At 48.6% G+C, this 25,367-nt stretch overlaps 5 protein-coding genes across 5 annotated transcripts; 3 read left to right on the top strand and 2 right to left on the bottom strand.

Moving 5' to 3' along the window:
* Nucleotides 1–6,043: 6,043 nt before the first annotated feature.
* Nucleotides 6,044–6,469, bottom strand: LOC149500910 (uncharacterized). The gene has a single exon (XM_089734937.1). It carries the CDS (start codon nucleotides 6,467–6,469, stop codon nucleotides 6,044–6,046), a length of 426 nt encoding a protein of 141 aa, XP_089591063.1.
* Nucleotides 6,470–9,004: 2,535 nt separating this feature from the next.
* Nucleotides 9,005–13,181, top strand: LOC149500911 (uncharacterized). The gene has a single exon (XM_089734772.1). It carries the CDS (start codon nucleotides 10,678–10,680, stop codon nucleotides 12,199–12,201), a length of 1,524 nt encoding a protein of 507 aa, XP_089590898.1. The 5' UTR covers nucleotides 9,005–10,677; the 3' UTR covers nucleotides 12,202–13,181.
* Nucleotides 13,182–15,546: 2,365 nt separating this feature from the next.
* On the top strand, nucleotides 15,547–20,668 carry LOC149500912 (uncharacterized). The gene is made up of 7 exons (XM_089734939.1): nucleotides 15,547–16,108; nucleotides 16,496–16,686; nucleotides 16,804–16,993; nucleotides 17,288–18,420; nucleotides 19,069–19,306; nucleotides 20,071–20,267; nucleotides 20,618–20,668. The coding sequence occupies exons 1-7, from the start codon at nucleotides 15,547–15,549 to the stop codon at nucleotides 20,666–20,668; spliced, it is 2,562 nt and encodes an 853-aa protein (XP_089591065.1).
* Nucleotides 20,669–20,790: 122 nt separating this feature from the next.
* Nucleotides 20,791–22,471, bottom strand: LOC114244189 (microvitellogenin-like). The gene is made up of 2 exons (XM_028175918.2): nucleotides 22,343–22,471; nucleotides 20,791–22,126 (listed from the first exon to the last, which is right to left on the bottom strand). Exons 1-2 carry the CDS (start codon nucleotides 22,360–22,362, stop codon nucleotides 20,836–20,838), a joined length of 1,311 nt encoding a protein of 436 aa, XP_028031719.2. The 5' UTR covers nucleotides 22,363–22,471; the 3' UTR covers nucleotides 20,791–20,835.
* A 1,527-nt stretch (nucleotides 22,472–23,998) lies between these two features.
* Nucleotides 23,999–25,367, top strand: LOC114244190 (microvitellogenin). Its single transcript, XM_089735043.1, has one exon. The coding sequence runs from the start codon at nucleotides 24,035–24,037 to the stop codon at nucleotides 25,298–25,300; it is 1,266 nt and encodes a 421-aa protein (XP_089591169.1). The 5' UTR covers nucleotides 23,999–24,034; the 3' UTR covers nucleotides 25,301–25,367.

The following is a 25,367-nucleotide window of genomic DNA, read 5'->3' on the forward strand; positions in this document are numbered from 1 at the left end:
TTCTAGCGGCCACAGTCCTGCGGGGTGCCGGTGTAGGAGCTCCGTTTTTCACCTCATGAGCGAGGGGCGGTCTTGCGCGCTCAACGGTCGAGCTCCTTGCCTCCTGTATAAGGAGCTGCCGCCTCAGCTCCTCGACCTCAGTGAGGCCTTCCGCTTCGGGCGGAGGAGGGACAGGGGCCGAACTGCGTTGCCGCTCTATAAGGTCAGCCACCATGGTCCTCATCTCGGCCATGTCGACGCGGAACTGTCCGTTCTCCGCCCGAAGTCTTCCATTTTCCTCCGCCAGTTGCTCAAGGCGGGCGTGCTGCAGGGCTATTTCCTGCCGCAGGCCTGCCGTCTCCGTTGTTGTGGTGCGGTCCACAACATCCTGCAGCCGTTCCTCGAGTGTGGCGGCCGCCGATTTCATGGCCGACACTTCTGAGCCCTTGAGGCCTCCAGTGGATTTAGCCGCAATGGTCGCGACTATCTTCCCGACTATTTTACAAGCTCGGAGGGGGTCAGAGGGACCCACCTCCGTCAGGGATCGCTGTAAGCGCTCGACCTCTTCTATTTTCCTATTTTTATTGTTATTTTTCGCCTCACGGCAGGCGGCCCTGAACTGCGCCGAGGAGGCAGCGTCCAGTCCGCAAGACGACGGCTTCTCAAAATCAGTGGCGGGCGGCGCCGCAGCAGCCGCCGGCCCTTCCGCCAACGCCATGTACTTGGCGCTGGCAGGCTCTCCTTCCGATGAATCGGACGGAGCGGAGGACGCCGGCCGACGAGCCGACTTCCGCTTCCGCCGAGTCCGCTGCCGATCGCAATCGGCAAACAGCGCTGGCGTCTCCCGCCCACTAGACGCGTCGCCCCTTGCGGAGCTCCGCGCCGAGTACAGCGAGATTAAGCTCTCGCAGCGCTCTATGACTACGGTTGGGACTCTGTCCCTTACGCGACCCGTGTTGTCGCCCCCTTCGTCGTGGCAATGTTTGCCCCCCCCAGAAACGGTGGGGCAGCGTGCGGCCGATCGCTCGACCGCACGGAGGGATTCTCCCCCCGCAGAGCGGGAGGTACCCTCCTGGGGTAATAACTTTTGTACATGTGCCATTGTGTCATATTTCCTTTTTGTTTAACCAGGGGTCGGTCCCCTGGGGTCTGGTTGGTACCCTCGGGACTGGACTCCCTCCAGCCATTCATCCCATCGCCGGGCACCAGAGCTTAGGATTGGGGCATTTTTTAAAGAGGTTTACGTCCTCGCGGCCCCGTGCCTCGCGGCAGCGGCCCCCGTCCCCCACGCGGTGAGGATTACGGGTTGGCCGGCGGCCCGCCGAGTGCAACGAGCAACACGACAGACCACCGCCCGACGCTCAAAAGAGCAACAACCACGAAGCCACGCCGGTATACCGGTACCCCCCTCTGGAGGGCGTGCCCCTGTAGCCGAAGCCGGGGACATGGCGACCAGCGGCCGGAAGATGCGTAAGCAACGCCGGCTCACTTCTCCATCGAAAGGCAGGCCAAAAGTGGCCCACCATCTCCCATGGGTTACGTCCGAAACGGGTCGGACGTGACCCGAAGAAAACAAAAAGGGGGAAGAAAGGGGACAAGAGAGGGAGCCCGAGCGTCTCCAGGAGGAACACCCTTCAGCGAGTGAAGGGCGTGGAGAGCCCGCAACTCCCCCTGCTGGTTTTGGTCCGCGTCATCCGATCTCTTTCGTTGCAAAGCCTAACTAGGCTATCCTACACCTACACCTAACCTACCTCCCTAACACCTAAGAATCCTTGCAACGAAAAAGATCGGACGATACCCCTGGGAGTGGGACTGTTCCCAGAGGATCCCGTTATCCGCCACCTACGGACGCGCCCGGTGGAAGTCCAGCAAAACTCCCCCACAGACGGAGCCCCCGGCCACGCAGAGTGCGCGCCGGGGGGCCCGCCCAGGTCCCTCGGGAAAAACCTAACCTTTTTTTTTTTTTTTTTTTGGTATCGATGGGGAATCCCAGTCTTTACGGATACCCGGCCGACGGGGGTCGGACCGGGTTATGTCGGACTCCGCGCCTCCGGTGGAAGAAACAGGAAGAAGTCGCGAACCGAGGTCCGCGCCCTCGACCAATTAGTCCACGGAGACTACGCCTTGAGAAAGGCGCGCTGGGCTAAGTTCAGCTCGCGCCGAACCCGCCCAGCTTAACGACTACCGACTAAAACCCAACGAGCTCCTTTCTTTCCGGCATAGGGGGAACCTACGATACCGCAGGGAAACGCGCCCCGCAGGCCCCCCACACCGGCTCCCAGCCTGACGAACGGCGGGATCAACGTCGGCCATTGCTGACCGCAACTTCTTCGTGAGGTAGGCACCGGAGCCACAGCGCCCTATACCCTCACCACCACAACTGGACTATCGTGTCGAGCATCAGGTGCCCCCGCGCCCGGTGCCCGACGTACGAGCCCCAAGTATTTTATGTGAGGCCGGACAGCGATCGCAGTCCCTCCGATGGTTATGCTCGCGCCGGGAGGAGGCCCCTTCCGAGCCGGGTGAAAACACACGGCCTCGGACTTATGCAGGGCGACCTCCAGGCCGAGCTTCCTTATTCTGGCTACGACTGTTGCCACCGCAGCCGCAGCCAGAATCGACGCCGAACGGTAGTCGTCTCCGTGGGCCGTCACCAGCGTGTCGTCGGCGTAGCAGATGACCTGCACACCACGCAGGTTAGCCCCGCGGAGGACCCAGTCAAACCCGACGTCCCACAGGAGCGGACCCAGAACCGACCCCTGCGGGACACCACACGAGACCGCCTTCTGTCCCCACCCCCTCCGTTCGGGAAAGACCACAGCCCGCCCTGCGAGGTAATCCTCGATCAGGTTCCAGAGACCGGTGGGGACGCGGTGAAACCTTAACGACTCCAAGATCGTGCTCCAGGGGATCGTATTGAAGGCGTTGGATATGTCTATAGACACCGCCAACAACACGCCTCCCCGGGAGCACGCCTGGTCGGAGAGGTCGCGGACGCGCTGGACCGCGTCCAAGGTCGAGCGACCCCTCCGGAAACCGTATTGGCAGTCCGCCAAGTTTGGACCTACATTTTCCAAGTGCTGAACGAGGCGACTGGCGACGACGCGCTCCAAGAGCTTGCCGGCCTCGTCCAGGACGACGATCGGGCGATACCCCGAGGGTTGATCCCTGGGGCGCCCCTCCTTCGGAATCAAGACCAACCTACCTTTTTTCCATATTGCCGGGAACCTACCCTCTCGGAGGCACCTGCTAAACAGCCCTCGGAGGACAGGTCCCAGGCCACCTTCCATCTTCAATGCCAGCGCCCAGGCCCGATTTGGAATTCCATCGGGACCTGGCGCCGTTCTTTTTAGTTTCATTTTTTCGACGGCCGCATCAAATTCCGCTGGCGACACGTCGTCCTCTTCTTCGGCCCGAGCCCCGTCTCGTGCTGACGACATGACTGGGGGAACAAAGGGAATCTCGGGTGCGCTCGGGAACAGTCCCCCGACCACATGCCGCACCATGTCAGGCGGCAGGGTACTCGTCGTCAGGTGGCGCGCCGCCTCTACATGGGGGTGGTGCGGTCGATGGCACTATACGGGGCTCCCGTATGGTGCCGCGCCCTGACCCGCAAGAACGTCGCGGCTCTGCGACGTCCGCAGCGTGCGATCGCGGTCAGGGCGATCCGAGGATACCGCACCGTCTCCTTCGAGGCGGCGTGCTTGCTCGCCGGGGCGCCACCCTGGGACCTGGAGGCGGAGGCGCTCGCTGCCGATTACAGGTGGCGTAGCGACCTCCGCTCTAGGGGGGAAGGGCGCCCCGGCGAAGGTGTAGTTCGAGCGCGGAGGCTCCAATCTCGGCGGTCCGTGCTGGAGGCGTGGTCTCGCCGCTTGGCGGACCCGTCGGCCGGCCTCCGTACCGTCGAGGCGGTCCGCCCGGTTCTCGCGGACTGGGTGGGCCGCGACCGCGGATGCCTCACCTTCCGGCTGACGCAAATGTTGACCGGCCATGGTTGTTTTGGCCGGTACCTTTTCAAAATAGCCGGAAGGGAACCGACGGCGCAGTGCCACCACTGCGCGGACCGCGACGAGGAAGACACAGCGGAACATACATTGGCGCGTTGCTCTGGATTCGACGAGCAACGCGCCGCCCTCGTCGCGGTCATAGGTGAGGACCTCTCGCTGCCGCGCGTCGTGGCTACGATGCTCGGCAGCGACGCGTCCTGGAAGGCGATGCTCGACTTCTGCGAGTCCACCATATCGCAGAAGGAGGCGGCGGAGCGAGAGAGGGAGAGCTCTTCCCTTTCCGTACCGATCCGTCGCCGTCGAGCCGGGGGCCGGAGGCGGGAATACGCCCGTACGTCCCGGCCCCTGTAGGTGGCGGCCTCCCCCCGGTGAAGGTCAAGGGGCGACCTGAGGGGGTGAGGCCGCGCGGCGCGCTACCAGCACTCTAGCGCGCTGCCGTGGAGTGAATAGAGCGACCGGTCGACGGTGTATCGCGTCCCGACCCGGCAGGCTGGTTCTGGTCCAGCGGGGTATTCCGGGACACCAGCGGCACCGTCTGGGCGGCCCGACGGGCTGCCGTACCGAGACGGCCGACGTTTCAGAGCCTTCGATTCGCCTCGAAGGCTCCGTCGGCTGGGCGTCCTTGGGGTGAGCCGCGCCGTCTGGTTGTAGTGTTGACCGCGGTAGCCCCCCTACCTCATCCGGGTTCTGACCTCGGAGGGGATCGGACGTCGGGTGTAAGAGTGCAGGGGAGTCGTTTAGTGGGTGGGCTCTAAAATCCTTGGGCCCGCGGTCTGCTCACAACACCATGCAGATCGTTGAGTCTCACATACCCCGCGCGCCCCATTTGCGCGGGGACCTCGTAGGAGGTTCGGCCCTCTACCCGAAAAAAAAAAAAAAAAAAAAAAAAAGGGTACTCGTCGTGGGTGGGGCCCAGGGGCGTATGGTGCTCCGCGCGATGTGATAGGGTCGCCCCCACGGGTCACGGTCCAGCGTCTCGAGCAGCTCCTTCCACGCCGCTTCCTTCGCCTCCCCGATCGCGACGCGCAGGGCGCGCACGTCCACCCGGTAAGCTTCGTACGCCCGGTCCTCCTCTTCCTCATCCCGACGCCTCCGACGACGAAGGTGCTGGTATCTTCGTCGACTGCCGGCGCACCGGCGTCGCAGACCGGCGATCTCCACATTCCACCAATAGACTTGGCGCCTCGGCGCGTACGCTCGGACGCGGGGCATGGCGTGGTCGCAGACTCGCGACATCGCCTCGCGCAGCCGCTCCGCACCCTCGCGCACGCCCGCCGGCTCGCCCAGAGAGTCCAACCGCCAAGCCTGGACGACGGCCGCCTCCTGCAGTCGCTCCACGTCGAGGCGCTTCAGGGCCCAGCGCGGACCCTCCGCGCCACCATCAAAGGGCAAAGTCGCCGTCGAAGACTCCGGGGCCGTGGCTACACGAAAACGAATGTAGCGGTGGTCGGAGAGCGTCTCCACGTCGGACAACACTTTCCAAGCGCGGACGCGGCGCGCGACGTCGGGGGTCGCGAACGACACATCCACCACGGACCCACCCGAACGACGGACGCATGTGTTCTCGGCGCCGCGGTTGAGGACAACGAGACCGCTCCCGACCAACCACTCCTCCATCTCCCGTCCCCTGGGACAGGTGACCGGGGAACCCCAAGCGGACGACTTCGCGTTGAGGTCCCCGAGAACGAGCGCGCGCCTTGAGCGCGACCTCCCCACTACCTGACCGAGTTCGTCTAGAAAGGACTCGAATTCGGCGAGCGGCCGGTTGGGGGAGAAGTACACCCCGACGACGAGCAAGCCTGCCCAGAAGACTGCCACGTAGCCCCGATCCCTCTGCACGACGTCGAATTCGGGCGGAGCGCCCACCGCCGACCGACGCTGGACCACGGCCACCAGGCCGTCAACATCTCCCGCCCAGTCGGGAACCGAAGGGACCCGGTAGGGCTCGGCGACGACCGCTAGATGGGTCAATCGCTCCGCCATGCTCTGGATCAGCAGGTCCTGAGCCCTGGCGGAGCGATTGAGATTGCCCTGAAGGATATTAAAAGGGCTGCTGGTCATCGTCCGTCGTCCATCGGTGTCGCCGTAGCCGTACCGGGCCGACTCCGCTGACTCTCTTCGGCGGTGCTCATCATCGGTCGTCTCTGTTTCGGGGGCTTGGCGCAAGCCTTGCCCCCGGAGACGTGCGCTGCAGGCCTACCGGTGCCGGCGCAGATCGTACAGTGCGGGGTGAGCGTGCAGCCCGCGGACTTGTGGCCGGTCTGGCCGCAGCGGTAGCACTCACCACTGCGGTCCACCGACGATGGGCAACGGGCACTCACGTGGCCCAGTGCGTGGCAACGGTAGCACTGCAGGCGCCTCGCCTCGAGGAGTTGCGCGCGAAGGACGCTCCACCCGATCCGTAGCTTGTCGACGGCCAATATTCTTTTGATGCCCGCTATGGGGCATCTGACCAAGACCTGGCCAGTGCCTCCGGGGCCCATTTTTATTTCCCCGACCTTCACAGTGTCGGGGGGCACTCTCCAATCCTGGCGACCTCGGCACCAAGTTCCTCCCGGGATATGGATTCGTCGAGGCCGCTCAGTCTGACAGCGGCCGTTATTGTCGGCCTCGAGACGACAATGCTGTCCGAGGGCAAAACCTGCCGTAATTTATTCGCCAGCAAATCGGCTTTTTCATTCTGGTCGGCGCCGTCTACGACCAATATCTTTGCTCCCGTCACCGCCGAGCGTATCCGCTGGATAGGGATCCCCAGCTCTGCCGGATCGATTTTAGCCCTGGCTTCAGCGAGGACTGACCGATAGGTGACTCCGCGTTCGATGGCCTCCGGCTGCAGCTTGACAATAACCGCCTGCGAGCGCGGTGGCCGGAGTCTCTTCTTCTTTTCCTTCAGGGGCGGTGGAGCGGGCACGGTGCCAGTCGCCGTTGCCATCCTCGGCTTGGCGCCTCTTCGGGCTACCGTCGTCCACGCTTCCGTCAGAGCAGCTGGGGCAGGGGGGAATGTCCGTGGTTCTGTGGGAACCGGCTGCTGCCTGTTTTTCGGCGCCTTCTTTTTCTGTGGGCCGCCACCGTTGGGTGCCGCGGTCGCGACCGCAGCTGTTGGTTCAGGCGTCGGCATTGATTCTGCTGCCGTTGGTGGTGTCGGCGTCTTTTCCTGAGCGCGGCTCCTCCTGTGGTCTGCGGCCAGCGGTGGCCTCAGCCTTGGCTCCGGCGGCAGCCGTGCTTCCATCACTGCGAGGCGCGCGTCTAGCATCGTTCCGACGGCACGCATGATGCGCTGGAGGCGCCGCTCCTCCTCATCGTCGCTCCGTTGGATCGGGGCGGGGGCGGGTATGGCTGCCGGTGATCCCACTGCATGGGCCAGGCGCGCCATCTCCGACCTCATGTCGGCGATCGCCTTCTTCATGTGCAGGATCTCCGCCTCCTGCCTCCTGCAGAGCTCCTGCAGCCTCTTATTTTCACCGTCGGTAGTCCTCGCTGCCATCTCTTCCTTGGCCTCCCGAATGGCGAAAGCCATCTCCTTCAGGGCACGTACGTATGTGCCCTTCAGGTTTCCTGACTTTGCCGCAATAGTGACGGCCAATTTTGCGGTCTCCTCCAGTCTATTTTCAGGATCGGGTCTGGATTCCCCGGTACTGCCCGCGACGGAGTTCTCCTTCACCCTGAGGTTCCGGACGCTCTCCATAATCTCCTTTTCGGCGAGCAGCGCCATCTCCTCGCGTTGGGCCTTCAGGTGCGCCTCCTTGGCGGCCGTGAGGCCAACGTATTGCCCTATTGTGGACGGTCTTCCTCGACCCCTTTTGGACGATGTCTTGGATGTTGTGGCTCTGTTGGGCGAGCGCACCGTATCTTCACCTGAACTGCTCCCAGTTCTGTCCGGACTGTATGCTTTGTTCCTTTTTCTTCTGTTCCTGGTCGGGGACGAACGGGTTGAGCTGGCAGTGGCCATGCCGTCGTCTGACAGGATACTAATCACTTCAATGTCCTTCACGGACCCTCCTCTACTTACATCGTTTCCTCCGTCCTTCACGGACACACTACCGCCGTCCTTGTCGGACCCCTTAGAGCAGTTATTGCCCCCCCCAGAAACGGTGGGGCAGCGTGCGGCCGATCTCTCGACCGCACGGAGGGATTCTCCCCCCGCAGAGCGGGAGGTACCCTCCTGGGGTAGATTATCTTCATAACTGATCATTTCATTTTTGGTTTTCCTGTTTTTATTAACCAGGGGTGCGGTCCCCTGGGACGCCCTCACGACTGGTCTCCCACCAGCCATGCATCCCATCGCCGGGCGCCAGAGCTTAAGATTGGGGTATTTTTTATAGAGGTTTACGTCCTCGCGGCCCCGTACCTCGCGGCAGCGGCCCCCGTCCCCCACACGGTGAGGATTACGGGTTGGCCGGCAGTCCATCAAGTGCAACGAGCAGCACGACAGACCACCGCCCGACGCTCGAGTGAACAATAATCCACGAAGCCACGCCGGTATACCGGTACCCCCCTCAGGAGGGCGTGCCCCTGTAGCCGAAGCCGGGGACATGGCAACCAGCGGCCAGCAGTCGCATAAATGCAACGCTGGCTCACTCCTACGACAACAGGGCACAGAGTGCCACCGCTCACGGCACGCCGGCAGTCCGCTGCCGGCGGAAGCTGCGTTCTCCAGAAGGAGGGCGCAGTTCTCCCGCTCCCCCTAGTGCTGGTTTGGTCCGCGTCATCCGATCTCTTTCGTTGCAAAGCCTAACTAAGCTATCCTACACCTAAGTCTAATCCTAAGCCTAGAACCTACGCCTAAGAATCCTTGCAACGAAAAAGATCGGACGATACCTCTGGGAATGTCGCCCAGAGGATCCCGTTATCCGCCACCTACGGACGCGCCCGGTGGAAGTTCAGCACAACTCCCCCACAGACGGAGCCCCCGGCCACGCAAAGTGCGCGCCGGGGGGCCCGCCCAGGTCCCGGGAACCTAACCTAACCTAACCTAACCTAACCTAACCTAACCTAACCTAACCTAACCTAACCAGTCTGCTGGCAGCCACGACCGCGAGCGCCACGTTTTTTGCACGCTCCGTCTATTAAATTCTCAGAAAAAGGATTTTTAGTGATAATATACAAGTGTTTGGTGTCTCCGTACGCGTCTCAACGAGGAGAATACAATTGTGAAAACCGCGTGAAATTCGGCGAAGGCACGAGAAAGTTGTGATTAAAAAACCGTTTGTTATTAGTGTTTTCGGCATACGCTGCAAATTCCAGAGCGACAACACCCCACTTTTTTGGGGTATATACACTCGTCTCGACGGATGCTACCACCTGGACTGCACTCTGGATTTTTCCGGTGGAAAACTGCCGACTTAATCACGTTTTTCCGAAAACCACGTGGCACCGACTTCAGCTTCCAGCACAGCTTGACAGGTGTGTGACACATCAAAAGACGCGTCTCAATGAGGCGAGTCGTCTGACATCAACATCTGGAAGATCGGATCATCCTGGACGAAGCTGCAGCTCCTCAAAGGTCGGAAAAAATTTGTAAATGTTTAGTGTCGTTTTCCGCCAAAAATAGATCTTTTACCCCCCCATTTTAAAATTGTTTTATATAATATCTCATTTAAACTTCACTTTCCCAAATTTTTAGATTTTTTGGCCAGGTAGTTTTTCTGAAACTGATACTTCAAAATTGTGCATAAAAATAAGTTTTAATTTATACTATATTCTACCCCCTTCCTAACTCTAATTCGAAATTATTTTGTTACAATTGTGGTAAAGTAGGTTCTTGACAAAAAGCATTAATTAGTTTTCAAGTTAATTTAGTATTTTTATAAAAACAATAACATTTGCGGTCACGGCGGAAAGGTGGCACTGAAGTAAACCCTTAAAATAGGGTCAAATTATAATTACGCGCAGACGCAAATTAGTTCATAAGATAGTCTAGGCCATAGTGAATAAAATAGTGTATAAATTATAATTTTAGGAGCGAAAGTCGATTCGCGATACTCAATAACGTTTTTGTTTATATGCCGTAAAAACCGCACAACAAAGTCGGCATTGAGATCGCGAATCGAAAATCGACTTTTTGAATAATGAATATTTTTAAATTCTGTCATTAGAAATGGGCAGGACGTGATCCAAAACCACTCTCCATGTTTTTAAATTTTCAAAAAACACTACCTGAATATCAATAAACTAGGCCTAAAACTCAGAAAATCCAGTGGTTTTCTATACCTAGAAAACCCGATAGCTCGGAAACTAAGGGAGATAGCGAAAAACGAACAGTAAATTTGACCTTCGTGGTGTCGTAGACACCACGATTAAAGTCCTATACGGGGAACCCCCTCCCCTAGTTTTGACACCCCCTCACCCCCGCTTCAACAAAAAGTTTTTTTTTTTTTTTATCTTATATTTTTAATTTCCTGTGACATTAGACCGTATATAATGGGCAGAGGACCATTATAGTTGCAAAACAGATTTAGTTAGACCTATAAATCTACCTAAAACTTAGACTTAAGTTAATTATTTTATTATTTTATACATACAATTTTTCGTTTTATTTTGACGCTGACCCCCATATACAGGGTTAGACGGATATCGACAATTTTCCCTGTTCTTCTCGCATAGCCTACGCACAAAACACTACACACTCGCAATACACACAAGCAGACACAACATACACACGCCACCACCAACACAAACAAGACTACACAGAATGTATCGCACTCCAACGACGTCTGGCGCCGCGACTAAACCCGTCACCCCTAGCCCCTCTGCCGCACCTAGCGCAGTAAAGGACGCTGCCAGAACCTTCATTCGCAGACCTGAACGAAGCAGAAGGTCCCTGGACAATATGGAGACCTATAAGAAGCAGCAAGACAACTACGCTGCAATGCCGAGCGACCAACTCCTCCAGGAATTAATGAAAACCTTTGAGGATATTCCCTCAAAGGTTAGTGAATACCCTCAAATGAGGAGGGACATTAAGAACTTCCTGGAGGTTCGGTCGGACAGGGGCCAGCGCGTCCTCTACGAACTCAGCAAGCGGTTGACGTGCTCGGAAGCGGCGACAAAACCACGGTCGCCCTCTGCTACAACTTCAGAATACGGATATCACATCCTGGAACGCCTGGGCCAAGTGGAGACAAACCTGCAGGCACGACTAAATGACCTGGAAGTCAAAATGACCGCATCCTTCGAAGAACAAAATGTTCTCCGCGACGACGGCGGCGCTGACATCATCGACAAGATCATCGACAGAGTCGACGAGGTTGGGGAGACTATTGACAAAACCGCCGAGAGCGTCAAAGTCATGGTCTGCTCCCAGAATACCCTCGGCGATAGGATCGATGGTATTGCCGGTGATGTCGCGTCAGCAAAAACTCTTATTGACGAAGTCGCCAAAGGTGTGGTCACATGCGAGCAAAGACCCATCTCCAGGTCATATGCCAGCGTAGCCGCCACTAGGTCAAGGCACAGGCCGGCACTTCACTCTGTGGCAGTCACTCTTGAAGGAAACCTAGAAACTGCCGAAGAGGTGCTAGAAAGAGTGAAGAAGGCAGTTGACGCCAGGACAACAGGTTTAAAAATTAATAAGGTGAGAAAGGCGAAAAACCAGACGGTAATTTTAGGATGCGACACGGAAGCCGACCTCGAAAAAGTTAAGACCAGAATCGAAAGCAAAGGGGAAGGGTTAGTAGTAGCGCGAATGCAAAATAAAAACCCTCTCGTCGTCCTTAAGGACGTCTTTTTGGATAGTGAGGACGACGAGATGGTCAAGGCGCTACACTCGCAAAACTATGATATCTTTGCAGGGCTCGAGCAAATAGACAGAGAAATTACAGTAAAGTATAAGAAAAGGACGAAGAACCCAAAAACAGCGCATGTTGTGGTCCAGGTCAGACCAATAGTATGGCAGAGGATGACGGGGGCTGGAGCTCTTTACCTTGACCTGCAGAGGATCAGGGTGGAGGACCAGTCCCCGCTCATCCAATGCACGAAATGTTTGGCTTTTGGTCACGGCCGAAAATTTTGTACTGAAAGTGCGGACAGATGCAGCCACTGCGGCGGACCCCATCTGCGTGAAAAATGCGCAGACTATATCGCGGGAAACGAACCGCAGTGCTGCAACTGCTCGCACTCAAAGCTGCAGAAAACAGACCACAACGCCTTCAGCGCAGAGTGCCCAGTTCGACAAAAATGGGACTATCTGGCCCGCGCTAACACAGCATATTACTAACTCACACCAAGACGGGTACGTAACGCACACAGCAATACACACAAACACACATAAACATACACAAACACACACTAACATGACATGCACAAACACAAACCGGGAGTACAAAAAACAGGAGCGCAACGGTGAAACAGACAAAGCGATGGAAACCGAACAACAAAAAACAAATAAATACAGATATACTGAATATATAGTGAATATATATGATTATATCAATAACACACACTCAGACACACACACAAACTCAAAAATCGTGCCCCAACAAACAACTGAAAATAGGATAAAATATAGAAAAAGTAAAAGAAAGTCAATAAATATAGATATAATATGTATATTTATATATTATTGTCATAAATTAAGTAGCTAATAATTAAGTAAAAAAAGAAATAAGTGAGTAGGAAAATATGAGCAACTGGGTTACAAGACTATAGTAAAATGCACTAATAACTGCTGGCTAATAACAGTGTCCACAGATAAACATATTATTGTAACATAGATATAAGAACAAAAATACAAATAACAAAGTATAACAATGTATAGAAATAAGAATATAAATGTAAATAGACACTAAGCATAGAATAAGAAAATACAAAATGTTAGAATTTAAGAGAACACTGTACAAAGCAATTAGTAATGTAAGGTTATGTAAAGATCCCAAAAGGCTATAGTTTAAATAACAAAACTGTTTTTTTTGGAATAAAAGTAAGAACTCTGAAAAAATTAATTCCCCTGATAAAATTAAGAAATAAAGGTACAAGTAGTATAAATTAGCGGGAGTAATTTCCCGAAGAAGAATAAAAGGTGATGAATGAAAGTGTAGTATGAAGCGTGAAAGTGCGAGAGGCATAAATGCGAGAACTGATATGAATGAGAAAATTTAGACCAACAAGATCCCGTTGATCCTACGAACGGGGAAAGGCAGAAAAAAAAAAAAAAAAAAAAAAAAAAAAAAAAAAAAAAAAAAAAAAAAAAAAAAAAAAAAAAACCTAACCTAACCTATGAATGACAGATATTTTTCTCACAGCAGAATCACTGAGATTTTTAAACAAAATGTATGGAATACCATCAAAACCGAATGCTGTATCTTTACGAGAAGCGATTGCAGATTTCAACTCTTGGAGAGTAAAATAAATAAAGAATCACATAAAAAAACTGTTGTTATTAATTGACAAAACGTTTTCAATTTGTAGCTGATTTTGATAAACACAACTGTATTTTTCAAGAAACTCCAAAACCCAACCATCTTGCTCTCCTTTTGAATTATAAATTTTACCAAATTTCCTCATATGTTTCCAGATCAAAGACAATGGTGTTGAGCGATTGAATGATTCACAAAGACGGACCCAACTGTTATGTTTTTCTATTTTTAATGTAAGTTTTTTAAAAGCTTGTTGTTTTTTAAAGTTTATATAATTTTCTTGTGATGGACAATTTTTAAACTTCACATATGCCTCTTTAGATTTTACAACAGCATCAAAGCATTTCAAATTCCACCAAGGTAGTCTAGGTCGTGGAATAGGACCTTTACGAGATGATATATTTTGTTTACTTCGAGAAACGCCACTACAAGCCTGAGCTGAATCGACCAATAATTTACAGAATATATCGTAACTTTCTAAAGATGAATATTGGCTGAAATTTATTTTTTGAAGACCAACATCTACACGATTTTTATAAGAATTCGAATCGACACATTTGTAATTTGGATAAACAGGAAGAGTTGTGTGAAGTGTGTTGTGGATATCAGCTGCAGTTGTTAAATGGAATTTAATTATTACTGAAAGATGATAGCTGCCGAGAGGATCGTTATGTACAGACCATTCACAAGACATGGCAAGTTCTGGAGAAACTATTGTAAGGTCTAATGCATTTGGACGCCATGATGAATATCCAACAGTAGTAACCTGCCTGTAGTAAGCTAAGTAGCATCATTCAACAGAACTAGACAATTATCATTGATGACATCTAAAATGTCTCTACCACGACGTGATGTTGAATTACAACCCCAAGATGTATTGTGAGCATTGAAATCACCGGCCAAAATAAAAGGATGTGGAATAGATTTTATGAGATTATCTAATTTAGTTTTATCGAATCTGGGATAACTATAAGTAGGACTAATTAAACTTAATTCTTTATTATTAAGAAAAATTGTCACACCTATGTTTTGGAGACCATTGTCTGAAAAAGTTGGCAAATGCTTGTACTGAATAGTATCTTTGATTAAAATGGCCACTCCATTGTGCTTATTGCCTGAATCATGTCTAACAACGTTAAAACCTTTAATTTTGAAAACGGTTTCTGGACGAAGCCAAGTTTCACATATAATTGCTAAATGAATATCTTGCTCGTATAAGAAATGTATTAAATATAATCTATTGCAAAGGATACTTTGTGAGTTCCATTGTAATATATTCAAATGATCCATTAAGAAGGAAATAAGGTTTTTTGACTGAAAGTTTCAAGCAGGATGTTACGTATGGAACCAGTGTTAATTGGTATATCATTTTTTTGGTCATTAATTACTTTAAGAATTGATTTGGTTAAAAGATTCATGAAAATTTCGGACTTAGTTAAGTTTTGTAATTGAGTTTCTATATGTCTGTTCGTAAGTTGTGGAAAAGATTTTTCGTCAAATATATTTGCATAGGTAACAGTTTTAGACTTTATTTTATTTTCTTCTACTTTCTTCTTTTTAATAGGACATTGAGATGAGATGGCAACGTGGTTCCCACCACAGTTTACGCATTTGGCATTGATTATTGCCACTGTGCACGATTTAAAGTTATGGTTTTCCGTGCATATTGAGCACACTTCTGCATTTTTACAATATTTAGCTATGTGACCATACTTCAAACATCTTAGACATTGTTTTACTTGGGGAATATCAGTATATTCCCCAAGTAAAACAATGTCTAAGATGTAGATGATAGATAATCTCAGTAGATTACAAGACATTTTCGGTTTTCCGTTTCCGGTGCTGGTCTCGTAAACATCATAGTATGGTTGCTCCGAAAATAACCACAAAATTAAATATAAAGAACCTAATTTTTCACAATCACATCGTTTCTAAGTGTTAAACTAAGTGACACAGAGTGTTGGAAGTCATCTTCGCGGTCTAAATACTGGAATTCACATCATTTTGAGAAGAAAACCGAAGTAATTTTGAGGTTGGAATTTGATCTCAAGAAATTCATTCGATTACAATGTTGGCACTATTGATCTGTCAAACAAAGTGACGTGACAACTGACATTGACGGCTACCAGTAAAGTTTAGTGTTGCCATTGTGAATATCCTAATCCCTACCAATTACTACTAAATTACGTTCTATCATACGCAGAAAAATGGATGAACAATTCCAACTTCTTTTTGAAAAAATGAAAATCGAAATGCAGAACCAAGCCGTTTCTATATCCAATACAATAATGGATAGAATAGACGAAAAACTAAAACTCGTCTTAGAGGAAAACAAAAAGTTAATATTTAAAGTTGAAAACTTGGAAAAGAAGATAGAGTTTTTAGAAAGAGACAAGAAAGGCAACAACATTATATTATATGGTTTGAAAGAAGGGGAAATATCTACAAGAGAACTTATAGAAAATGCGAAAAATAAATTCCAAAAGGAATTAAATTTAGTCTTAGAGGATTACGATATAAACAAAATCTATCGCATTGGAAAACCAAACAAAGGCGACAAACCGAGACCTGTACTTTTGTCCTTCACTTGTGGATGGAAAAAGAACGAAGTTTTGAAAAATAGAAAAAAATCTAAGGAACTATTTGTCGCGGAGGACTTCTCGAAAGAAATTCTAGAAAAGAGGAAGGCATTATTACCACAACTGATAGAAGAACGAAACAAAGGGAATATCGCCTACTTAAAATTCGATAAACTCATAGTCAAGGAAGGTACAAAAGCCAAGGAAAATAGAAAAAGGGAACTTTCAGTTTCTCCGCTAACTAATGTACAGCCAAAGAAACAACAAACTGCCTCCTTTTCGAGGAACAACCGAGCGAATGCATTTGACTTGATGAGGAATCGGTCCAACTCCCTTACAACCTACCTAACAGATAAAAAATAGCAATCAGTTATCGGCGAACGGAAACTAAAACAAACACTGAACCAAAAAAACAAATTAACAAATATAAAACACTCTCCCCCAAGCCGACTGGTCCTCGTGGGGGAAAATGACCAAGACCCTCTAAAGATGGATAAAAATACCTCAAACCACTCAGATATGAATATCATAGATACGGAAAAGAGAAGAGAAATAAAGGCAAAACATATTCACATAGCAACCATCAACTGTCGATCACTAAGAACATCAGAAAAACTTAAAGAATTTGAACTGGCAGTAAAAGAAATAAAATGGGATATTATTGGGATTAGTGAAATGAGACGGTTTGGTGAGGGCATACAAGATCGAGGAAACTACATATTGCACTATATAGGCGAGACGCCTGGACTATATGGAGTTGGATTCATGGTCAGGAAAAATCTTGCAGACAATATAGAAGAGCTCAGAGGAATCTCAGAACGTATTGCAATCCTTAATATCAAACTATCTGTAAAAGGAAAAAATGAAGAATGGTCGATTATTCAGGCATATTCTCCAACTGAATCGGACAAAAAGGAAGATGTAATAAAAATAGAAAACTTCTATAATGATCTTCAAAGTACTATGGAAAGCGCTCACAAAAATAAAATTGTCATGGGCGACTTCAATGGTCAGATAGGAACACAGAAAAATGGAGAAGAATACATCATAGGAAGATATGGATTTGGCTTCAGAAGTAAAAACGGCACAAGATTAGTAAACTTTGCAACTGAAAACAAATTAAGCATTCTGAATAGCTTTTATAAAAAAAAACCGCAGAAAAAATGGACGTGGATCTCGCCTAGTGGGCTTTATAAGAACGAAATCGACTACATTTTATCTAACAATCAAAAACTTTTCCAAAACATAACTATAATAAACAATCTGAATTTCAACACAGACCATAGAATGGTTCGGGTAACACTGACAGGAAGACGTCCCAAGAAACTAAGAAAATTTCACAATAAGTGTACCACTATTGAATATACAGGCAATACAGATTTACTTCTTGAAAACCTCCAAACATCACTAAAGAAAGACAGACATGGGAAAAAAGAACTTACCTCAACTGAAGAAAAATACAACGGACTAATCAACCAACTAAAAACTGTAACAAGAAAAACCAACACAAACAATAAGAAAGAAATATCACTCATAACTAAACATTTGCTGCAAGAACGTAAAGAACTTATACAACAGAAGAAAAGTAAAGAAATCCGCCAAAAAATTACAGAAATAAGCAAAAAGATAAGTGAACAACTTAGAAAAGAAAGGAAAACAAAAAAACTATCTACAATAGAAAAATTTATAGAAAGAACAGGAGGAATAAAAAAGGCAAGGAAGGAACTAAACCACAAGAAAGAGCGGATACCAAGGATGAAGAAGAAGGATGGTATAACGACAGGTAACAGACTCGATATACTAAAGATTGCTACGGATTATTACCGCCATTTGTACACAAGCCAAAGATTTGAACAAACTCAAAAAGAATACAACATACCAACAGATGCAGAGCAGACACCGAAAATACTAACTATTGAAACAATGCAAGCAATTAAAACACAAAAACTTGATAAAGCACCTGGAGCAGATCTCATCACAAACGAGCTTCTAAAAACTACATTACCAGTGATTGCTCCAAAGCTTACAGATATATTTAATGAAATACTTAACACGGAAAACATCCCCGATGATTGGACTAAATCAACAATTATATTGCTCCATAAAAAAGGCGACAAAGGAGACATAGGAAATTATAGGCCCATTAGCCTGATGTCGAATATTTACAAGGTTTTTTCAAAAATTATACTTTCTAGAATTACAAATACCCTTGAAGAAAATCAGCCCAAAGAACAAGCTGGATTCCGTAGACATTTTTCAACTATAGATCACATTCACGCTTTGAGACAGATACTACAAAAATTTAAAGAATATAACAAAACTTACTACCTGGGGTTCATTGACAAAGCATTCGACACATTAGAACACAGTTCTATTTGGAACGCACTTGAAGCACAAGGCGTCGAAACAAAATACATTAGAATACTTAAAAATATCTACACAAAAAGCACTGTTCGAGTGAAGCTAGAATCGACAGGAGACGAATTCCCTATTAAAAGAGGTGTACGCCAAGGAGACCCTATATCACCAAAATTATTTTCAGCCGTCCTTGAAATGATATTTAGGAACCTAAAATGGACAAAGGGACTAAATATAAATGGTGAAAATCTAAGTCATCTTCGCTTTGCAGACGACATTATTTTGTTTTCGGATTGCCCAAAAACTCTGGAAAGCATGTTGCAACAGCTATCGAATGAAAGTATTAAAGCAGGCCTGTCAATGAACTTAACAAAAACTAAAATAATGTCAAATTCTACAAATATAGAAATAAAAATAAATGACGAGGTAATAGAATATGTACAAGAATATATATATCTTGGACAACTTATATCTCAAGAAGACTGCATGCAAAAGGAAATAGAAAGAAGAATTGCTAATACCTGGAAACGGCTCTGGTCGCTAAGCGAAGTAATGAAAAATAAAGACATGCCTATAAAACAAAAGAGAAAAGTATTTAATATGTGTATTCTTCCATGCTTACTGTACGGGTGTCAAACTTGGGCGTTGACAGAAGAACTATCAAACAAATTAAAAATTTGTCAAAACGAAATAGAGAGAAGTACAATAGGCGTAAAAAGGAAAGACCGAATAAAACTAAAATACATAAAGAGCAAGACAAACTTTAAGAACGCATACACAACTTACAAACAGCTAAAATGGCGATGGTCTGGACATATGATCAGAGAGCAAAAGGAGAAATGGACCAGTTTAATAACTGAATGGTATCCACGAGATGGTAAAAGGAATAGAGGTAGACAGACTAAAAGATGGGAGGACGACATTATAAAAATAGCTGGTACTACATGGACGCGTACAGCAAAGGACAGGACACAGTGGAAATCTTTAGGGAGGCCTTTGTCGAAGGACAAGCTGCGATACCACAACCACCGTTTGCCGATATTTAATTTAATTCCATAAGGAACTTAGTATTTAAGTTTTGGCATGTTTAAGTAATTTGATATAGTTTGTAAAAATAAGAACAGCAATAAAGGCTTATTAATTAATTAATTAATAATTAATATACTGAGATACCTCATGTCGCCAAGAATCCAAGTATACGTACTGTGGGAGTTGTGTAGAAGCAAATGTCACTGCCACTGTCTGTGTTGGTTGAAATGTGACTAACCCGTTGTCATTCTTGACCCTACGCATAAACCTACGAACCTGAATGATATTTCGAGAGCTACCTATTAAAGTTGAAATTTTTTTATTTGATAATCCTACTGGTACTGAAGTTAACACTCCAGTAATTTCAGTATCGGAGGCCGGTATGCTTGCTTTTAACCGAAGCTCTTCTAATAGCTTCTTATTTTGCAAGAAAACATTTGCGTTATTGGCCAGGTCAAAAGTAATACCAACTTTAAATTTATTGATTGTTCTCAAATGTAAAACACCTGAGACGCCGTGTTTGCGAATACATTGAGAAAGATACATGCGGTCTTTGTCAGTGAATGTGCGATCATCAACTATATGAGAAAGAAATACGATAAATTCATTTTTGTTGGAATTATCCGGATACTTCCTGTGATAATTTTCAACCTGAAAAGGTTTATACGGATCAATTTCTGGTGTAAAACTTTCTGAGTCCGAAGTATTGGAAAAGAAACAATTTTCTTCCCCTTCGTCCGTTTCGCTCTCATCTTCTTTCCTCAGCTGCTTCGGGAGCCAACAACCAACAAAAACGTCAAGTGAGCCTCCAGGTCATCACCAACTCCGTCTGCGCCCGGACGTTTGGAAACTCTGTGATCATTGCCTCCACCCTCTGTGTTTCCGGCGCTAACGGTCGCAGCACCTGCAGCGTAGACTCCGGCGGCCCTCTCTCCATCGGCAGCGGCGGAGGCCGTCAGCTGGTCAGTACACTAGTTTTGTTTAACTTTACTGCTTTAACTGGTTGCCTTTTTTTTATTGCTTAGATGGGTGGAGGAGCTCACAGCCCATCTGATGTTAAGTAGTTACTGGAGCCCATAGACATCCAGAACGCAAATGCGCCACCCACCCCGAGACACAAGTTCTAAAGTCTCAGTATAGTTACAACGGCTGCCCTGCCCTTCAAAATGAAACGCATTACTGCTTTACGGCAGAAATAGGCAGGGTGGTGGTACCTACTCGAGCGGACTCAGAAGGGGTCCTACTACAGTGACATAGATGTGAATCATGTGCATGTGCACATGTATGTATGTTTATGTGTGCGTGTTCCCAGGTAAACCTCAATTTTTTTATGTGTCTACCGGCGACGCAACGTGGTGTTTAGAGTTCGATCCTTAGGGACTACTGAGGGTAGTACCCTACTACTGTTTTGGTCAAACCGAAACAGATTACTGCTTCACGGCAGAAATAGGCGGGGTGGTAGAGACTCAATAAACCAACACGACATGCAGTGATAAAGTTTATTGTAACATGGTCAGATGTAGAAGGGTTTCATTGCCACGGCTGGATTATGAAGCCGTAGTACTCGGGGTTGTCGGCGACTGTCCCGTTATTCCCCCACACAAGGCGGTCCCCGTACCGGTCCACGTTCGCGTCCAGCTTCAGGCCCTGCCGGTACTCCCGATTCTCAATGAGGAATAGCTGTTGGTCGCCTACCTTCACCGGATATAAATACCAGGTGTGTCTCTTCTCACTGGAATCATTCGATCCCCAGGTCTTCCTGTCGCCGTATCTGTCCACGTTCACGTCCAGTTTCAAGTACATCTCGTGTTCGGTGTTCAGTATCTTGAAGATGACGTTGTTGTTTTCCCAAAGAGAGATGAGTCGCCAGCTGACTCGGTAGCTGGTGTAGTCTTTTCCATCTCCCCAGGTTAGGCGGTCTTTGTACCGGTCAACGTTAGCATCCAGTTTGAGAGCTTGATTGTAATGGTTGCCGATGAGTTTAACTCTCTTTTGGTCGAGTATGAGTTGGAATTCGCTCGGGAAGTAATCTTCGACGATGTCCTTGTGGCCCTCGTGCCACAACTTGTACGCGAACGACATGGCGTTCTTGATGCCCTGCGAGACGAGCCGCGAGATGACGTCGCGACAGACGCCGGAGCCCTGGTTGTCGTCGAGGCTGCGCACAGTCTTCACCGCGTTGATGTAGTCGCCGCCCGTAACCAAGTTGTACAAGTGATCGTTGATTGACCTTGCGTCGGCAAAGACCATTTTTGTGCTGAATTCCGTCTGGGTCTTCAAGTCTGCGGGCAGTTCGTACCCGGCTCCATAGTATAAGCCCTTTTTCCCAAGCTCACGCTCGAGATTTTGAATGTCGTCAGAATTTTCAGAATATCCGTAGGCAACGACGAGTCCTTCGGAGGCGTTGACAATCCTGGCGACGTCTGCAGCGCACCGCTTACTGATCGGCCCCGTGCTGATGGTAACAGTTTTAACGCCGCCGTCTCTGATGTAACTGGAAGTGTCGCTGTCGTCCACAGACACCACGGGGATCCTGTTGGGTATTTGCTTTCCTTTGCCGTGGCCCTTACTGACGAGCGCAAACTGTTCGTTCACGTTGTAGCTCCGACGGAAGCCTCTTACCCTGTCAAGGTTAGTCACTTTTCCTTCTCCCCAGTAATCGACGTGGTGTACCAGCCCTCTACCAATCGGTATCTTCACGAGGTGGTACATACCGAAGTAGGGTATTGGGGAGTACGGATACAACAGGTCCTCATTTGTGTGGTAGTCTGGCTCAGAGGCGGCTTCCCATTTTTTCTCTGACGGTGTTTTTACCTGGGAACTGTGCAATATACATTAAATCACGTGTGATGAATGATATCACGAAGGAACCGCTAAAGGGCGCGTTACTGTTACTGTTTCGTCGCGAGGACTGTACCCACTCCAGTTCACAGGTCTGCCTCCACCAGGAGAGGCTCCTAGCGCTTCACGTAAACTTAACAGAAAATAGCATAGCTTATAATAATATGTTAGATAGAAATAGTAGGGGTATACTTACTGACTGAAACTGGTTGTCATATTGAGGCTGCGCGTGTTGCTGCGTGTGCGCCGTGTCGAGACGACCCCTCTTATATACTCAAGTCCAGGGCTCCACTATCGCCTTCACACGATACTACAAACCGCAACCTGATACTATAATAATTAGATAATAATGAAGTGCTAATTAATAATAATAATAATATTAATAAAAAAAAAGAAAATAAAAAAACAAATGTTTGTTCGTTTGTTTTTATTATAATAGTTCAAGTGTCAACTGTCCAGTGCGACGGCCGCCCCTCCCCCCACTGCGGGACACGGGCGGGCTGCTGGTGCGGCGGGCACAGTGTACGGGTAGCGCTGGTGCTTACCTAATTGATATTATTACAAGTATGCGTGTTTGGAAAGCTTAATGACGGAGGGAAGATATTCCACCGGGCGGCTGATATTGCGCGGTGGACCGACGCGACGCCGCGCCGCGACGGTCCGAACGTTGTTGTTCGGAACTTGTATATATGCAAGCTTGTCTTGAAAATGTCGTAAGCGAGATTCAGGCATCTGTCAATAAATATCTTGTGTTCTGTGATGGCTACTGTCACACATGTACCGGATCGGTTCCCGGATATGAAGTCGGCGCCCGGTACTGGTGGTTCACGAACATACGAACATTCTCTACTTGTTAGTAGCCTGGAAGTCGCCGCGCAGCTGACAACACTGATAATAATAGGATGATGCAGATTAGTTTTATTATGATAATAAAGCACTGCCGCTGCAACCGATAGCAGTTTATGCCATGACGCAATACGTTCTGATAGTCCAACATGCTTATTGTGATGAAGAGCTCATCCTCGCAAAAATTTTTTTTTTTTTTTTTTTTTATTGCTTAGATGGGTGGACGATCTCACAGCCCACCTGGTGTTAAGTGGTTACTGGAGCCCATAGACATCTACAACGTAAATGCGCCACCCACCTTGAGATATAAGTTCTAAGGGTCTCAGTATAGTTACAACGGCTGCCCCACCCTTCCAACCGAAACGCATTACTGCTTCACGGCAGAAATAGGCAGGGTGGTGGTACCTATCCGCGCGGACTCACAAGAGGTCCTACCACCAGTAATTACGCAAATTACAATTTTGCGGGTTTGATTTTTATTACACGATGTTATTCCTTCACCGTGGAAGTCAATCGTGAACATTTGTTGAGTACGTATTTCATTAGAAAAATTGGTACCCGCCTGAGATTCGAACACCGGTGCATCGTTTCAACACGAATGCACCGGATGTCTTATCGCTTAGGCCACGACGACTTCACATAACTTCACATAACAAATATAACGGAGCAGCGAGCGATGACCCTGCGTACAGATCATTTCCACCTCAGATGGATGCTTATGAATGTTTAAGCTTTATTTACATATGACGACAGGCAATAAAAGTTGCAAACATTAGACATCAGTGAAGACGATAGTTATATTATCGGTTAAAATGCAATCAAACCAATTGACCTTTCTCAAGTTCACCATTTTAAGGTTAAATTCTCTTATCACCGCTCCAGTTACATTGCGGCTGTGGTTTTCAACAAATTACATTTAAAACATAAAATAATACAAGGCATAGAGTTGACGTCGAATGTATATATAAACGATGCGACTCCATGCAGCCGACATACGACTCTACGATATACTGTCTGCCGGTAGTGAGCGAAGGAGCACACGATGATAGATCCACAGGACAAGCTCCCCAACTACGTGACCAACGTGGACCTGAAGTATCCGTACTCAGACCTGCCGTATATAGGGCAGTACAAGCTGATCAAGCTCCCCTTCACTGGAGAGCTGATCGAGCATGTTGACTACTGGGGCGAGGGGAGTATCGTCAACGGGGGACTGTATTCTGGCTTCCGCAACTGCTACAACGTGAACCGACAGTACCAAGAGGTCAGCAACGGGCCCGACAAGGGTCGCAAGATCCCCAACAGGATCCCGGTGCGCGACGAGAACGACTGCGACACCCGGGCTTACATCAAGGATGACTCGGTCAAAATAGTGACGCTCATGAGCGCGCCCATCATTCCGAACAGCGCCAGAGACATTACGAGAATCGTTAACGAGCGCGTCGGCATGGTCGTCATCTACGGAATGCCGGTAGAGTCCCAGGGTATTAAGCTCCTGGCTGCCGAGCTGAAGAACAAGTTTCTGCTGTACTGTCCCGACTACGAGCTGTCCGCTTACTTACAGGAACCGACAATGATGGACTCGCACGTGGCTTTCCTCAACAAGCAACTTCTTATGGATCTGCTGTTCAAGTACGTGTCGACCGGGGACTACGATAAGGCAGTGACTATCACGAAGTCCTTGCAAGATGATAACGTCGGTTTTGTTATCAAGGAGCTGGTCGACAGACTCTTGCGCGCACGAGAACCTAACGTGTTCGCATACGCGGACAAGTTGTGGTCCGCCGGACACCACGATATAGTCAATGACTTTTTCCCTTCGGAAATAAAATTGATCACCAAGCAAGAAAGGGTGAAAATCATCGGAAGATATTACAATCAAGCTCTGAAACTGGACGCCAATGTCGACAGGTACAACGACCGCCTGGCCTGGGGAGACAGCAAGGACAAGACTAGTCACAGAGTGAGCTGGAAGCTTATCCCGGTATGGGAGAATAACAAGCTACTGTATAAAATAATGAACACTGAACATACTATGTACCTGAAGCTGGACGTGAACGTAGACGGGTACGGAGACAGGCAAGCGTGGGGCTCCAACAACTCGAACGAGAAGCGCCATCTGTGGAAGCTGACGCCTGTAGTGCTAGAGACCGGCAACGTCTTACTCATAGAGAACCACGAGTACGGGCAGAGTCTGAAGCTGGACGCGCACGTGGACAAGTACGGCGACCGCCTGCTCTGGGGAAACAACGGAAACGTCGATGGTAACCCTGGCTACTTCGGCTGGGTCATCAACGCGTGGCAGTAGAACTTCACATAACTACAGATAGCTTACAGGCGATAATAAATATTTGTGATTCAAAATGATTTTCCTT

Source organism: Bombyx mandarina, chromosome 18 (genome assembly GCF_030267445.1).
Source record: "Bombyx mandarina strain Sakado chromosome 18, ASM3026744v2".
In the NCBI taxonomy this organism is placed as follows: domain Eukaryota; kingdom Metazoa; phylum Arthropoda; class Insecta; order Lepidoptera; family Bombycidae; genus Bombyx; species Bombyx mandarina.